This window comes from Paralichthys olivaceus, chromosome 1 (assembly GCF_024713975.1).
Source record: "Paralichthys olivaceus isolate ysfri-2021 chromosome 1, ASM2471397v2, whole genome shotgun sequence".
NCBI lineage: Eukaryota > Metazoa > Chordata > Actinopteri > Pleuronectiformes > Paralichthyidae > Paralichthys > Paralichthys olivaceus.
Window position 1 is genome coordinate 17,618,147 of NC_091093.1, and position 16,180 is coordinate 17,634,326.

At 42.6% G+C, this 16,180-nt stretch overlaps 1 protein-coding gene across 2 annotated transcripts; it reads left to right on the forward strand.

Annotated features, from left to right (window-relative positions):
- The first annotated feature begins 3,041 nt into the window (after nucleotides 1–3,041).
- On the forward strand, nucleotides 3,042–15,805 carry crispld2 (cysteine-rich secretory protein LCCL domain containing 2). Of its 2 annotated transcripts, none has more exons than XM_020098657.2 (15): nucleotides 3,042–3,180; nucleotides 4,576–4,945; nucleotides 6,037–6,155; nucleotides 7,496–7,628; nucleotides 9,027–9,142; nucleotides 9,563–9,663; nucleotides 9,752–9,946; nucleotides 10,036–10,096; nucleotides 10,203–10,269; nucleotides 10,367–10,497; nucleotides 10,617–10,660; nucleotides 10,755–10,827; nucleotides 10,929–11,004; nucleotides 11,638–11,768; nucleotides 13,815–15,805. In XM_020098657.2, the coding sequence occupies exons 2-15, from the start codon at nucleotides 4,670–4,672 to the stop codon at nucleotides 13,864–13,866; spliced, it is 1,575 nt and encodes a 524-aa protein (XP_019954216.1). In that variant the 5' UTR covers nucleotides 3,042–3,180; nucleotides 4,576–4,669; the 3' UTR covers nucleotides 13,867–15,805. The 2 variants fall into 2 exon arrangements, with proteins under 2 accessions (XP_019954216.1, XP_019954217.1); XM_020098658.2 differs by having other exon boundaries at nucleotides 3,043–3,180; nucleotides 4,573–4,945.
- Nucleotides 15,806–16,180: the final 375 nt, after the last annotated feature.

The following is a 16,180-nucleotide window of genomic DNA, read 5'->3' on the forward strand; positions in this document are numbered from 1 at the left end:
ATGATCACTAATATTTGTCACTAGGGACTGCTCAGGACCAGGAAATGCAGGTTAGGAAAAAAACTAAACCATAAATTTGTTCACATTGTGTCTTTAAAAAGTACAAAACAGGTGAAAATGCACTGATGCTTCTGGTTTATATAAAAAAAATATATACCCCTTTCAAATCCAGGTTACAACGTGATTTACAATAAATTAGATGACGCAGGTGTATCTAAATAACAAATCTTTATATCGAATTGAAATAAAAAATAGGTCCGTTACAGACAAGCGGTTAAGAAAATCTGTGTGTGGAAAGGTCAGTGAACAGTCCCACTATGGAACCTCCTTTAAAATCACTACATGCAGATTTGAGTTAGGTCTGCACCAGTGGCACACACATACATATCAGCCCCCATCAAGATCCATGATTTATTCTCAGAAAAAATCTAGAAACATTTTGAAAAATGACCAATGGAAAAGAAATAGAAAAAAAATCTTGATCCGTCCCCAATATGGATGGGTGTTGTGCATATAAACATATGGTTTCATGAACCTTGAATACTTGGTTGTTTTTTTAAACCTGGATGTGCTGAAAGGAATATTTCAACAGAACCAGGTTGTGTTGGTGTGTCAAGCGCCAAGTTGATCAGGAAAAATAAAAAATGTTTCAGTAAATGACGCAATGACGATCAACATTTTAAAAAGCAAAGGGACTAAATGTACTAACAGAGCAGCAGTTGAATGAAGATGTGTTCATCCTTAACGGCTGAGATGATTCAGTGAGTTAAGAGACTGAAGGACCTGGAGGCTGTTATGTTCATCACATGTCCCGAGTGTGATCAACACCAGGGTGAAGCCAGCGTGTAAATCTGCAGAGACAGAAGTTTGTCTTGGGACTAAGATGATAATAAATAGTTTGGTCCTTCATGCTCTTTAACTCCACGTGTTGCTGAGCTTGTGATTGGGGTCATCGATTTGTGAAGGCGGCTGCAGCCAACTCCAAATCGACCAGAATCGGATTAATCGCTAAGCTTAATGGCTCTGTGTCGTTTCTGAATGACGTTCCTGAATGAGCAAACACACACTTGCCAAATAATGTTGTCATATCACTGGAGGAAATACCCCTGGTCTGCATTAGACATCTGGATGTATCTAAATATCATTCACAGGTTATAGAATCTCTGATCTGTGCACATCACAATCCTGTTAATCCTATTAACAAGAGTAGAACTGCACTTAAAGCAACTCCGCCAACGCAAAACTTTCCCCTTCCATTCAATCAAGCTGCACCACATCGGACACACCGACAGACATCAGCTCTCTCAATATGCCTGACTTCTTTTCACCAAGATTCATGAATTCTGGTAAAATGATGAAAATGTTGGGGGGGGGGGGGGGGACTTTCGTAATGTTAAAGAAATTTTAAAATTCCTGAATCTGCATCAAAATGTAATGGACACATGTAAGCAAAGACAGATTTCTGCTGTGAGAAAGGTAGACAATAAAGTATTTTCTATTCTGTTCTATTACATAGACAATGTGTCTGATAGTCTAAACAGAGCAAAGCATGAAGGGACTGAAAGCAGAGTGTGGTGCTTCTCTCTTGAGGTAAAACAAAATATGAAGGATTTTCCAAGTAGCCTGTTTGCTAATGTAAATGGAGCCGATGAGGTCAAGCTGTGAGTTTGATCTTTAGGTTGTCTTATGTCTCAGAGATGTTATTTTCCTGTGAACATCTCCCTCTCGACCGCAGCCGCCCTCGCCAGCATCTCTGCGGGGCGTTTAAGAAAGAGAGCAGATGCATGATGGGCCAGACTTCCTGTTAAACATGTATTTTGACTGAGTGCAAAGCACAAACTGGCAGAGTCCTTGTGGGAAGAGAGTCTGTCTGGGGCTTCAGTTTGCTGGCATTCCTCCTGAGTGACCATGCTCTTGTAAATATCTGAAATCAAGCTGAAGCTGGAATAAAATGTGAACTATGTGGGTCACAACACTGCAAGCTGTCTGTCCCAGTGAGGAGACAGGACCCTGACACATGATGAACTTAAGAGCTGCTTAGGTTCACTGTGAAAACCAAAATGTGAAATTCATGCTCACCTGAAGATGTTTTTGTGGTTTTTTTAAAGACAAATACATACAGGGGTGTTACAAACGAATGTGCTTCACTTAACTTTATTCCTTTTGTAAAGTTGACATCAGAATGCATTTTTCAATAAAGGTGAAAGGCTCAGTATAGCTTAGGGGGGGGAAAAAATCATATTCTAATTCGTTCTTTCAGACACATCATACTTGTTGACTGTGGCCCAGGACAGTGGGTCATCCAGAAGGTCAGTGGTTTGATCCCCAGCTCCTCCAGTCCACATTCTCCACGAATGACGTCTGTGGTTGTTGAGACAAGAAAAGTATCTGCAGGGAAAACCAGTAGCTGGGCGGCACATATAGCAGTTTTTATTGTTTTGAATTCTTAGTATGTCAAACTCCAAATGAGAAGTTTGGGTAAGATAAGATGAGAAAATAATATTAAACATAATTAGTTGACACAACTTGTCTTGGACCTCAGAATTGGAGTTGACCTCATTCATTTGCTTTGAATTTATTCTCTATCATTTAAAACAATATTACTGATTCACCCTTTGATAAGATTTTAGACGTTTTAAGTCAGAAAAACTTCAAATGAGCATGAATCCCAACATTAGAAACTTTATTCAAGTGATAACTCCGAGTTGTTCGGCTCAGGTGTGTTGCTGATGTTTGGAGCTTGTGTAGCCGCTTGTGAACATACATGTCCGGGTAATAGCTGTCATCCAGAGGACATTCAGAGAAGCTGCTGCAGCCGCCTGCTCCTCACTCGTTTGACTCTTCGCTGATTTACTATATTTGCAGTTTTCCCGCGTCATCGTGCGCACACACGCACGCGGAGCGCGTCGTGTGCCAAGAACACGGGTTGCTTCAGGGAGGCAGGCTGGCGAGGGAGTGAGTAGAGACAGTCATTTTTTCCTCTGGTCATGAGGGGTCTCCTTCTCTATATAAGGCGCTGTGAGCTGAGCTGTGCAGGAGTTACACAGCTCTATGTGCTCCAGGAACATCGCCAACCACCAACAAGTCCTCTGCGCTCACAAGGGAATAATCCTGTGCGTTCTGCTGCTGCGCACTGAGGGAACTCACGCACCCAGCGCCCGGATACCCACTGGGATATAGGTGAGTGACTATGGCACATTTATTCACACGTTATTGTACTGTAGCTTTCATGTAAAGCAGGGGGTCCAGATGGAATCTGTCTTTTCTGTAATGCACACCACCTTGGTAGAGTATGATGATCCACATGGTGCCTGGTCAGATTATTATGTAATTTAATGTTGTCAGATTGATTTACTCAGTGTGACAGTATGAACTTAATAACACCAACAGTGTAGTGACATGTCAGCTGTGGGTTACAAACCCACACTGTAGAAGAGATGATTTGCAAAACACAGCCATTGACTGTGAGCCTCTTTAACGAGGAAAATGTGAAAATACTATTTATAGACAGATGTTTATTAGCAGTAGTTGCAAAATAGAATTTGATTTCAGAATATAATGCAACATTTTAAGTTTAAAATACAATAAAAAGCCAAATGTCACCATAAAATGCAAATCACTGATGAAATTAACCAAAATCTTATAAACATGCAGAAGTGATCAAGCACGTATGAAAATCAGACAATCTATCATGTGTCATGACTTGTGTTTACACTCAGCCTCATGCTGGGGTGGAGAGGAGGTCAGCCCCCACCTCAGATCAGAAGAGGACTCCACAGACGAGGCGTGGATATGTGCATGAGTCCGACTCTCCTGCTCCGTCTGTCACTCGGGTATAAAATTCATGAGAACTGTGAGAAGGGCCCAGGCACAAGAAGCCTGTGGAGGTGCAGTGTGAAAAGAGGGGCAGAGGGAGAAGGGTGTGGTGCATCATGGGCTGCCCACATGGCTCTCGGTGCCCAGAGCTGGCACAGCATGTTGACTTGACACAGAGCCAGTGCCAGACCTCAAACTGTCTGCAGCCAGAGGTGAAGGGATTCAAGGATAAGAGAGCAGTGCTGGGTTTGTTGTTTCTTCTCGGATCACACACTTACTGCTCCTCTGTCTTTGTAAGAGTTTGTGATAGTTGGCTTATCTCTAATCTCGGATGTCCTCCCTCTAGTTTTATTCCTGCATGTGTCAGGAATGCAGTGGTTTTCTCTGATATGCTTTGTCAGGGAGAAATAAGGTCAACATGCACTCAAGTCGTCCTCCTCTGCATCCTACTCTGCTGCTCAGTTTGGTTAGAAAATATTCAGGGGATGACGATGGAGGGGTAGATAATGGTGTTCAGCATATTATACATCATAATTTAGTGGAGCAAGTCCAAAGCATAGTCAGTCATATATTTTCTGCTATGTTTAAAAATGTTCTGGTGAGACAGTTTGGGTTAAATAAAGTTGTCCTGATTTCTTAAAATCATTAAGTCAGACTTCTTCCCACATTAGAGCCTCTGTGCTTGCATTTTGTAACATGTACCCTCCAGTGTTGACTCACACAGTGGGAAAAGACTCATTAAACATTTCCTCCCAGCAGGTTGCGTCTAGGCCTTTGAGGAGCAACGTTCACACAGAATCCCCCGTCTGTTCTGCAGCCTGACAGTCCAACCCACACAGCTGAAGTTGTCAGAATGACCTGGGCCACGACCACCACCTCCTGGCTTCCTATCCTCTCCCTCTTGCTGTTGTGTGTATGGGACTCAGCTTCCCTCTTCCTGCCTGTCTCCAAGGAGCTCAGGCAGCTGCTGAGCCGTTACGAGGAGGATGCAGACCGGAACAGCACCAGCAACACGCCCGGCAGTAGGACCCGACGAGCCGTCCGCTGGTCAGACCGTGAGGAGATCCTCCAGCTGCACAACAAGCTGAGGGGGGGCACCTACCCCACGGCCTCCAACATGGAGTACATGGTGAGGCATGTCCCATTACCCACCAATCCCCTATTCTTGCTAATTCTTAATAAACAAAGGCTGTTGCATGTAATTTTTTGGCTTCACCTCACAAAGAGCTTAGTTCTAATGTGTCAGCAACACTGAAATGGGTCTGGTAATTAGGGTTTAAGGTTTTATTTTGCTTAGAAAAAAGGTGTTTTCCCTTAATAAAAACAACATTTTCTCTCTGCTGGAAACATGCAGTCATGATGGTGATCTACTGCCAGTCTGCTGAGCTGCCCTTTAACAAGGCCGATAATAATGCTGAGTCTGTTCTACCTGCAAGCAGCTCCTTGTCAGGGAGGAGAGTGAAGGCTGGGTCACAACAGGATGGAGAGAGTAAGGCCAGGAATGGAGAATTATGGGACAACGTGGCACATCAATGGATGAAAAAGGAGAGGGATTATTGTTGAGACAGAGAGTTATTGAAAACCACAATGTCCGTGAGGTTGAGAGACACACTGGCGGCCTACGTGTCTCTGCAGTGTGGTTGGGAGGAAAGTGTCTGTAGACTAACTCTGCCCAGTGCTCTCTCAAATTCCAGCGAACAGGCAGTGCGTGTGTGTGTGTGTTTGTGTTTGGGCTTACAGCAAAGTCTGTGTGTGTGTGTGTGCATGTTGCAGCGACCACCAAAAGGCTGGAAATTTACTGAGGTTCTGAGGAGATGTGCTTTCCTGTACGTACGCGGCCCTCCTTCCATTCACAGCGCCCCCTTCACGGTGGGAGTCAGGTGTCTTCTCCGCTTTCCACCCTCCTCTCCACCGCCGTGAAGAAACCCACTCAGGAAATGTGGATGATTCAGCTGTGATTGCTGGAGATTTGTAATGGAGCGGGGCCAGGCGCCAGCTGCTCCGCTCAAATGACACCGTCTAAGGTTGATGTTGTACTTGCGTTCAGCTCGGTTTCAACTCGCTGGGAAGGAAGGAAGTGCGGAGACCTTGAACAGGTTGTGGTTTAATATCTACTGACTCAGGACAAGATTATTCGGCTCCAGGTTGTTGAGGAAGCAGCAGGTGAATGTTAAAAAGTCAGCACCATTCGTATAAAAAAAGTAATTTCTTTGTGTTCAGGTTTGGGACGATGAGTTGGAGCGGTCTGCAACACACTGGGCGGAGGAGTGTCAGTGGGACCATGGACCTCAGGACCTCCTCATGTCTATTGGACAAAACCTGGCTGTTCACTGGGGCAGGTGAGATGCAGTGACACACATTCATTATGCTATAGCACCTATAGTGCTATTTGTTACACATTATATATTTCATTTCCAATAAGATGCAATTTAGAAATAGTTTATAAATTGTAGCTATTAGTTGTATTATTGATTAATAAATCATTCAGCGATGCTTTATGAATCACATTTTTACATTGACTTGATTTAATTTGATATTAATGAATTTTCAGATGTTGGACATTTCTTTAATAAATACTCAATGAGTTGTTGATTATTAAATTCTGGTCCAGATCAATTAAGGATTGTTTTTTTAGTTATGCTAGTGTCCTGATGCTAACAATGGTAGTTTCCGTCATCAGTCCACCATTTTGGTCCAGGCGGAAACATCTCAGCATCAAAGCACAACTGAAAGATTTATTAATACTCTTTATGAAGTGGCTTTCATTAAAAGGTGATAGAAGAGGCAATAGTTTTAAAATGTGAAACAGAAACTTACCCTCAATAAAATGTTGCATGAAATTGGTAGAGATCAAATCATCATAAATATTATCACAGAATGAATTAAACAGAACTGAACATCGGACAATGGAGTCTGACTTTTTCCAGCCGCTTTGATGTTCTGTCACATTAGCAGAAGGTGATTTCTTTGCACCTCTATTTTTTCATTGAAGTGTTTTCTCAGCTTTGAAGAACTGGCACAAATTGAAGCCATCTTAATATCTTAGTCTAAATGAGTTTAAACTGATCTGCTCCTTTAAAAAGTCTCGGTCCATGTGAAGGCCAAGCTTGGGTAGTGGTCTTCAGTGCCAGCGTATTGAGGTTGATGTTTGTGTGTGAGTACACACCAGACACAGTGAGCCTCTGTGTACGACAGTGTGTAGCTATCGCAGCAGGTGCCTTTCCAGGAATCTGCTCTCATTCTCACAGCCCTTTTCCTCCCTCTCTCTCCCCTTCTTTTCTTCGTGTGCCAACAAACTTTTTTTTTCACTCCCCCCCTCCACTCCCCATCTGTAAGATCAGCACTTTACAATACCGTAAAAAGAGATGTTTATAATAGGAGCTACAACTGATTTGTTCGGCTGCGGGGCCATGTTTACTTTTGCTTTGATTCTTCTTCTTTCTTTTTTTTTTGTACAACCTGATTTGATTTTCCTGGTATGAAGCATAACAGACTACAGGTCTGTGTGCCAGCAGGTCACATTCAGACTCACCTCTGGAGGTCTGCACTGAGGGGGAGGCGCAGGGAGTCAAGCCAAAGCACCTGGCAGCCCCCTCAGATATTCCCCTTTTTGCCCCTGGTACCTGGATGGCCTGTGACTGAGCCTACTGTCTGTCTGTGTGTGTGTGTTTGTGCGTAGACACCGCTCTCCTGCCTTCCACATCCAGTCCTGGTACGATGAGGTGAAAGACTACACTTATCCCTACCCCCAAGAGTGCAATCCCTGGTGTCCAGAACGCTGCTCCGGGCCCATGTGCACCCATTACACACAGGTGAGACCCATAAAGAATAACTAGAGGCAGGAGGAGAGGAGGTGAAAGAGTTCAGCAGAAACTTTTAGAGAGACCAAAAAATAGGTGTGAAGAACTCAGCTGGGATTTCACATCGAATGCTTTTGTGGTTGAGTTGCATTGTGGGTAATACATTTTGACAAGGAAGAAGACTGCATGGTGTAAAAAAAGACAATAGCTGTGTTTCAATCCAGAAACCACCGTCTTCGCAGTAGACGTTGGACCATGAAGGCCGAACTGAATCTCTAACCATTGCATTCATTAGCTGCACTTACTGCGGCTCAGTCACACAGATAGCTAGCTCGTTAGCTGTGTCATCAGCATGCAATGCATCCCGGGAAAGGTTGGCCCAAGAACGATCCACCTGTTGCATACAGTTCTTCAACAGCAGCCTCTGGATTTTGATATATTTTTATGGGAAACATGCCTGTCACGATTTAACAGAAACTCAGATGCAAGTGAAGTGGACAGAGAGAAGAGTTGAAGATTTGATTGGAGAAAATCAATCAAAAGCAAACAGCAGTGGGTGAGCTGGCATCTTCTTCTCCTAGACTTTACTTTGTAGCTGCAGGGATGAGTTTACAGAAACATCCAGACTCCTCCCTCGGCCTTCACCCTGTAACACGATCACTGCCATCTGGTAGTCATTTCCAGACACAGCAGACATCCCGCACTGCCTGACCTGGATTCTTTTGAGGATGCTGCAGTGTGGGGACAGTGCCAAAAATGAGCATCATCAGCTTGTCTCTGTCTTTCTGGCTGATTAATTTGCGATCCAGACAGATACGACTGCTTTAGAGAGATCGTAGACCCTCTGGATCCAGAGGTTGTATAGTGCTGAACTCCCAGCACTCAGCACACATCAGTCAATGTGCTGACTCACTGCTTCCAGTAGCCTATAACTGCAGCAGGGAAAAAGATGAACATTCCTGAGGAGGGAGAGCGCACATGTTTGAGAGTTTGGGAGGAAAGTGAGGAGGAGTTATGGAACATGCTGTGTTGTATTCGCCGTCAAGTGGCACATCATTCATCTGTAACACCACCGCAGCAGCTTTCCGTTTAATAAGGTGTTTTATTTCGCCTTGGAATGCTTTGTGCCGACACTGACCTCTGTTTCTTCAGAGGAGTTTTTCCACCTCTAACTGGAGGATGAAAATGATTATGGTTGCATCACAGAGAGCAACCTGGGTTTATAAATTATGTGCATCTGACAGAATAACAGACCAGGCACTCCTGGATGTCCCAGTGGCCCTCATTAATCTAGTTTCTTCCTCTGGAATGACATCTTGGCTAAAGGCTCAACAGTTTACTGTGCTATGTGTCTGTTTATTCAATATTTTTTGTGCTAATTTTGGCCCTTTTTTATTTCCCTCTTCACAGCTGGTCTGGGCAACCACCAGCCGAGTGGGCTGCGCCGTGCACGTGTGTCCAAGGATGAACGTGTGGGGGGAAATATGGGAGAACGCCGTTTACCTTGTGTGCAACTATTCCCCAAAGTAAGATCATTATTCCTCCATGTGCCACCGTTCGTCTTCACCTCTGCTCTCTGAACTTAATCATGCATTCTTCCCCCCGTACAGTGCGGACAAATGCTATATTGCCTGTGCCTAATATAGATGTAAGTGTAGATATGTAGCACTAATTTTGTGTGTGCTGTTAGAATTCCTCCAGGATTCAGAATAGAAAAATAATAATGAAGCACAGGGAAAGAAAAACAAGAGCAGAGCGGGCGTTTGTTTTCCAGACAGCCCACAGGATGTAACTGCCTGAGAGACACAGACGAGTGTGGGGCTAATGTCTATTATAGGAGTGAGCAAAGAGTACTGAAGTAATTACAAGGCCTTGAGCCCAGTGATGCCTGACTGATGATTAATTTCCATTTTAGTCAAGCTGTCCATTGTGCACTACTTCTGCAGGGGTAACTGGATTGGAGAGGCCCCATACCAGCATGGCCGTCCTTGTTCCCAGTGCCCTCCCAGCTACGGAGGAGGATGCAAGAATAATCTTTGCTACAAAGGTATGACAATCTTTTTTTACTTTTTATTTAAACATGTTAAAATTAGCTATACTACCAACCTGAACTCCATCTGTTCATCCATTTATAGACTCTCAGCGCTCAGAGACAGAGGACATGAACGAGGTGGAGAAGCCTCAGGTTCCACTGCCGCCTCGTACCACCACCACCAAACCTGCCCCCAGACCTAAACCCTCCACTCCCAAGAAACCAGCGACCAGACCCTCTACTCCGAAACCCACCACACCAAAGACACCATCTTCTAAGACTCCCAACACTCACTTAGGTATTTACAGGGATTATTCTTAATAATAACTCCAAACTTCATATGTTTCTGTGCCTCTCTAAGATTAGTTTTGCCTTTTTGTCTTGCAGCTCAAAACATTAAGTGTGAGACCAGACTGCGAGATAAGTGCAGAGGAGCAACATGCAACAGGTCAGGATATCTGAATGAATTTCACCATAAATCTATACTGCACTTTCTGTATTGCTGTTAATTGGTTTCTTCAACTCACTATTGTCTCCTTATTTTCTAACCACAGATATAATTGTCCAGCCAACTGCATGAATAAGAAAGGGAAAGTCTGGGGAACTCTCTTCTACGATGTGGTGAGTCCATCCAGCGAAAACAACAAAGACAACACATCATTTATAGGATTTACTGTAAATTAATATGTATGAATGCGTATTTTTTTCATTGTTTTAGCAATCAAGTATTTGCAGAGCTGCTATTCATTTCGGCGTAATTGACAACAACGGAGGACTGGTCGACATCACGAGAATGGACAAGTTACCATTTTTTGTGAGAGCCACAAAGAATGGCATCGAGTCTCTCAGGTAGATTAATGAAAAACAGATGGAATTCCACTTTACTGGTGCAGCTGTGACTCACATTTTGTGCAATCATTTCTGGGCAACGTTTCCTGATTTCTTAACACGATGATGTCTTTTTACAGTAAATATAAACCCAGTAACGCCTTTGTGATGGCCAAAGTGGAGGGTAAGTGAAGTCTTCCCTTTACGAGAAGCTTTGAGTCTTGATTCTGAAGATTCACGGCCTGTATGTTAAGAGTTCTTCCTTTTCTCTGCGACAGAAATGACTGTGGACTGCTACACTACGGTGGCTGAAATCTGCCCCTTCAAAAAGCCCTACTCCCACTGCCCAAGGTGCCTTCTCCCATCCACCATCATGTTCTTTACTAAAGCACGAAACTGTTAACGTAACGGTTTCTGATTAAAAACTTGTTCCTGACCAATTTCTTCCTCAGAATTTTCTGCCCGACCAACTGCAAGAGTCAGCCTTCTTACTGGTCACCTGTTATTGGGAACAACATCTACACAGATGTAAGTAATTGAAAGTTTCTTTGTGTATGTTCTGGATGAACTTTAGCAAATGTACCATGAGTCACACTGGGCCTATTATGCCCTATTATTGGAGACAGAGAGGGAAAGATACCTGGATGTGTGGCTTTGTGATGCGTGGTAGTTATGGAAAGCCGTTGAATCACCATCTGAATTTGGGTCATGGAGAATGGGATTAATGGTGAGGTAAGCCAGAGACTGCCAGGGATGTATGACCCTGCAGTCAGAGGGTAGGAGACGCAAATGTGCCCAAGGGCTGTCGCCAGTGTCAGGCAGCAACTGTTATTCTGCGGTTGCATACAAGCTGAAAACCGTCTGCTTAGAAATGTTGGAGGGGTGCATGGACAGTGTGATCCGTGTTTGGACTAGAAATGAATGATTTCACTACAGACTGTTGATAAGAGCTTATGGTCTGTTGTGCTGGAGCCAGACTTCTGGCTTGGACTGTGAATCAAACCCTCGAGTGTGGAACATGTACCTCCACAAGCTGCTGCAATATATTTTATATTGTGTTTGTGAAGTGTCTGTGAAAGGCATTTACAACAAAGTGATAGTGATGAAGTTGTTTTCCATCTTTTAAAGGCCTTTCTCATCTGACACACTCTCGCCTCACAGAGCTCCAGTATTTGTAAAGCAGCCATCCACGCAGGGGTGACCGGCGCAGACGGAGGTTTAGTGGACGTTCTGCCACTTGACAAGAGAAAGAGCTACGTTGGAGTCCTGAAAAATGGCATCCAGTCCGAAAGGTACGGCAAAGTTTTTTAAGGTCAACTAGTTTTTGCAGAAATGATCTTCCCAGACTTTTGCACAATAACAAAAGGTACAAAGATGGATGGATCGGGCACTGTGTCAAATTGTGGCAATTTATCATAGGGACATTAGAGATTGCCTGAAACCCATAAATCTATATTTTTAGATTTAGCTCCTTGAAGTCTCTTAGTGGAGTATTCAAAAGAAGTTATGTCGAAAAAAAACAACAACCACGTGCAGACATGGTGTTTGACAGTTTCCATCAGCAAGTAACCATTTGTTTAATCGCTGTGAAACTCCAAACCTCCTTTGTTGTAATGTAAGCTCCCAGTAATATGTTGTAATACAATACAATTGTATCACAATGTTTACCATTGTTGGAATGAAACACAAGAAGCTGGAGGGTCTGAAATATTCCAGAAAAGATGCTTTTATTCACTACACCCTATTGATTTATGTCTCCTGTTATACTGCGTGCAGCGGGTTCCCTGCATGCACACCATGTTCCTCACATCACTCTCATGTCTTTGGCCGGCTCCCGCGCTCTCGGCTCATGCAAAGAAGCCGCTGTGGCCGCCTCTGCTGGCATGTGGGCTTGTAAGAGTGATGGTGTGGTTTGATGTGTGGATGGGCCACACGTGGGATCTGTGCTTACTTTACTCAGGCATTTCAATTGAGTGTGCAAAATGCTGAATGGCAAAAAAACGCTGCAAGTCTGAATCTACAACATCTACTGCGGAGCTGCAAAGGCCCCCTCAGGGCACTGGGATAGGAGGTCAGACCGCTGAGTCCATGCCATGTGCCAGCAGCGTCAAGTCAGGGTGGGCAGTTTGGACCCGACTGGGGAAGTAATCACAGACTATCCAATTACTCGAGGATGGAAATGCTTTCGGCCACTTAGCCAGTGCTTCCCTATATGTACAATTATTGGTGATCTGATACCAATCACTCCAACCTATCACGATTATTGATCATGGCAGAGCTTCAAGGTCTCTAATTACACAGTCATCAGGTTTAGCACATGTGGTAGCTGGAAAGGTCAGTTTTAGAATACGGCAACAATGAGTCATATTGCCAGTGTCATTTGGTCGATGTGTGTGGGTTTTTTGTAAAAATTTTCCCAATTTTTTAATTTGACCTAAAGTGACAGTCCACCTATTTAACACTTGAAGTTCAGTTTAATCGTCACAGTTCTACTCTTCTGAGTATTCCTCTGGTGACCTCTCTGGCTCTAAAGGCAGATTTCTGGGAGTATAACTGCGATGATGTCATGACAAGTGTTATCTCAGCTTGTGCTTGAGACTCACATTTCTTGAGCCAGCATTACAAGTTGGGGTTGTGCAGTTTGAAAGAATCTGACATTTAGGAAGCAGAAGAGAAGGTGTTGTGAAAAATTGGTTATATCAAAGATAAAGGGTTTTTGGAGCGTGGTCCACACACAGGGGTAAGATTCAAAATAACAGGTCTGACCATTTCCCTGCAATCTCCCATTTATTTCTCACAGTTCCCCTGACTTTTCTGAAGTAACTACTAAACTATAGCATGTGCATCTGTACTAGTAGTTACCATTGACCTTTAGATACATGCAAGATGGACCACATGTCTCCATTCCTCCCATTTTGCAAAAATGAAGCTAGAATATCACAGATACAGGCGCCGCTATTTTGCGCTCTTGACGTCATTTGGAGCCACAGTCCGGACAGTAGCGATCAGAGGATGAACGTCAGGGTAGCAAGGTGCTGATGCATGTGCTCAAGACGTTTCACGATGTTTTATCACATCAAATCACAAATGAAAACTAAACTTACCAGAAATGGACACTCGGACATACGAATGAAACGATAAAACCCTCTCTGAGAAACTTTTATTTGATGTCAATGTCACATCTATCAACATGGAGGAGGCTGGGTTTATGATCTATTCTTCAGCCAGCCACCAGGGGCGCAATCTCAGATTCACTCACTTTTCCCTTCGCTTTAAAGGATGTGTCATGTCGTCCATCTCACCAAATGTAACATGTTTTCTTTGTCATGTGTTTGCAGCAAGAGCAACACAGAGGGCGGCTCGTTCCGACTCTTTGCTGTGAGGGAGTGAGACGTGAGCTCAGACGTCCAAACACCAACAGAGTCACCTCAGCTGCTCTCGAAGAGCAGGAAGTGCCCACAGGTTGGAAACCAAGGCTGTTCATCTTTCTCCTCCATGTGCCTTCAGTGGAAACAGATCGATAGACACTTTTCCCTCTCAGTTATCAAACAGTAGCCCCCCAGTAGAAGTAATGGATTCTTTTTTGTCATCTTTTAACTCCAGATAAGGGTATTTCTTAGACATACTAAATCTGTGAATACAGACATTTTTTTATATATTATGATGCATTGAACAGCTGGTGCTGAAAGTGTGTAAGTTAGACATGTTTTACAGACAGTACTATGTTTACATTGATGTTCTAATTACAAATATTTGTTGGTTTTCTTACACAGGAATGTATACGGATCACACTGTATTTAACCAATGTGTACAGAATATATGATATTTTGTTTGTTTTAAAAATGGAGTACCATATATTAACATATTCATGTTCTATTCAGAATTTTTCTTTTAATTTTATTGCCTTCGTCTTTGCTTCCCTGCTCCTGAGAATTTAGACTGTGAAACCAAATCTCAGTCTAAATCGTATGTATGAGTTAAGAGATGTGCCTGTTGTGAGTGTGGAGGTTTTGTTGGAGAGGAAACAGTGTCGTAAATGAAAGTGTACAGGGGTAGCAGGCGCTGCAGGAGGGAAATGATGTTTTCCTACGGAAGAGTCACTTCATTGGGATGAAGTGAAAGTGTTATATTATTGTGTTTATTTTACAGATCAATTACAACGTTTTGATTGGTTTGTGTGATAGTTGGTTGAGATGGGAATGGTGGCAATATTGGCTGATTTGTTTAAAATTATGAGCAGTAATGTGTAATATACCAGTTTATATTTATTTTTGCTTTGTGCTTTCCTTGTTTCTGTATTTCTCTGGCTTCTCTAAGACATTTACACTTGGCATTCAAATGCATCTTGTATCCAGTTTGTATCTAGATATGATGACATTAACCCAGACAATATTGAGCAGAACATTTATTTAAATGGAAGTGTTATTCATTCATCACCCTGTAACGTTTTAGTATGGCAGCTCAAACATGCCCACCTAAACAAGAGAAAACAGGAAACGTGTTTAATCTGCAAACTGTAGCAAAACAGCACACAACATTTTAAGAAAGAAAATGTCCCTGGTATTAATTACGTGTTTTAATGGAGATCTGATTGAGGACTGTTTGCTCTGTGCAGCTCGTGTCACATCCTCTGGTTTGATGCATTTGTACTTTCATGTTTTCAAGCTGATTGCAATCTAATCACCAAAAACACATTTTAATCCAGGTATAAATGAGGTATGAGATATATGAACATTTTTAATTTCTCCTCCCCACCAGACATGAATGTGTCACATGTTTCCCGTTCAGAGAGTTTTGTTTTTGAGGTATCAGCATCAAACTGTAGTTTATGCTCTTTGGTAAATCCTTGATTTCAATACTATTTCTCTGTACATTTGCCTTAATTTAGATCCTTAAAACATTTATTCTATGTCAACACAATGCACAGGAAAAAAATGTTCCAGTTCAAATCACACCAGACTCACAGTAGCACCATTATAATCCATGTTATTCTACTATTTGAGGATTCAAAAGTAAAAGCCAAGAGAAAATGACTTTTATATTGTAAATCTTTTTCTTCCAGCATATTTGAACTTTATCTCTTTATTCTACCTCAGTCCTATTGCTGCGCTCGGTATGTACGTCTTTTCTATATGGGAATGTTTATGGCAAAGTTTTAAAGGAACTGTAAATACTTTGATATTTGATTTTTGAATCATCCACTAAGCAGTAAGATAATTAAAATGTGTGAATTTATTTCATTTGTCTTGGTGGTATTGTTTTTATACAGGTGTGGGATGGGGTTTCAATATTTTGGCACAATTTAAAAATAAAGTTTGCTTTACAAATACCACAGAACAAGTTTTGTTTCATTGAAATATTGTAGTAAATTGTAGTTTTTGTAGACAATCAAACTAATGGACGGTAATGAAAACATAACCTCCATGGCTGAGGTAATAGTGAAAAGAGAAGAAAAAAAATAGATAGCTGTTGTAACAAGATCTCATAACTTTACTAAACCCACTTCAACCAGAGTTTTATCAGGCTAAAATCTGTGTGTCGTGTATTACAGATGAAATTTAGAACCAGGCCGCCCAGGATTTGCCCGTTATCTTTGGACAAATATCACTGACCATGTTCATAACCTGGCTCTTCTCCCTGTGGTCAAACACACGCCAAGTGAAGCGGAACAATAAAGTGAAGCAATCGCTTTTATTCAAGGACC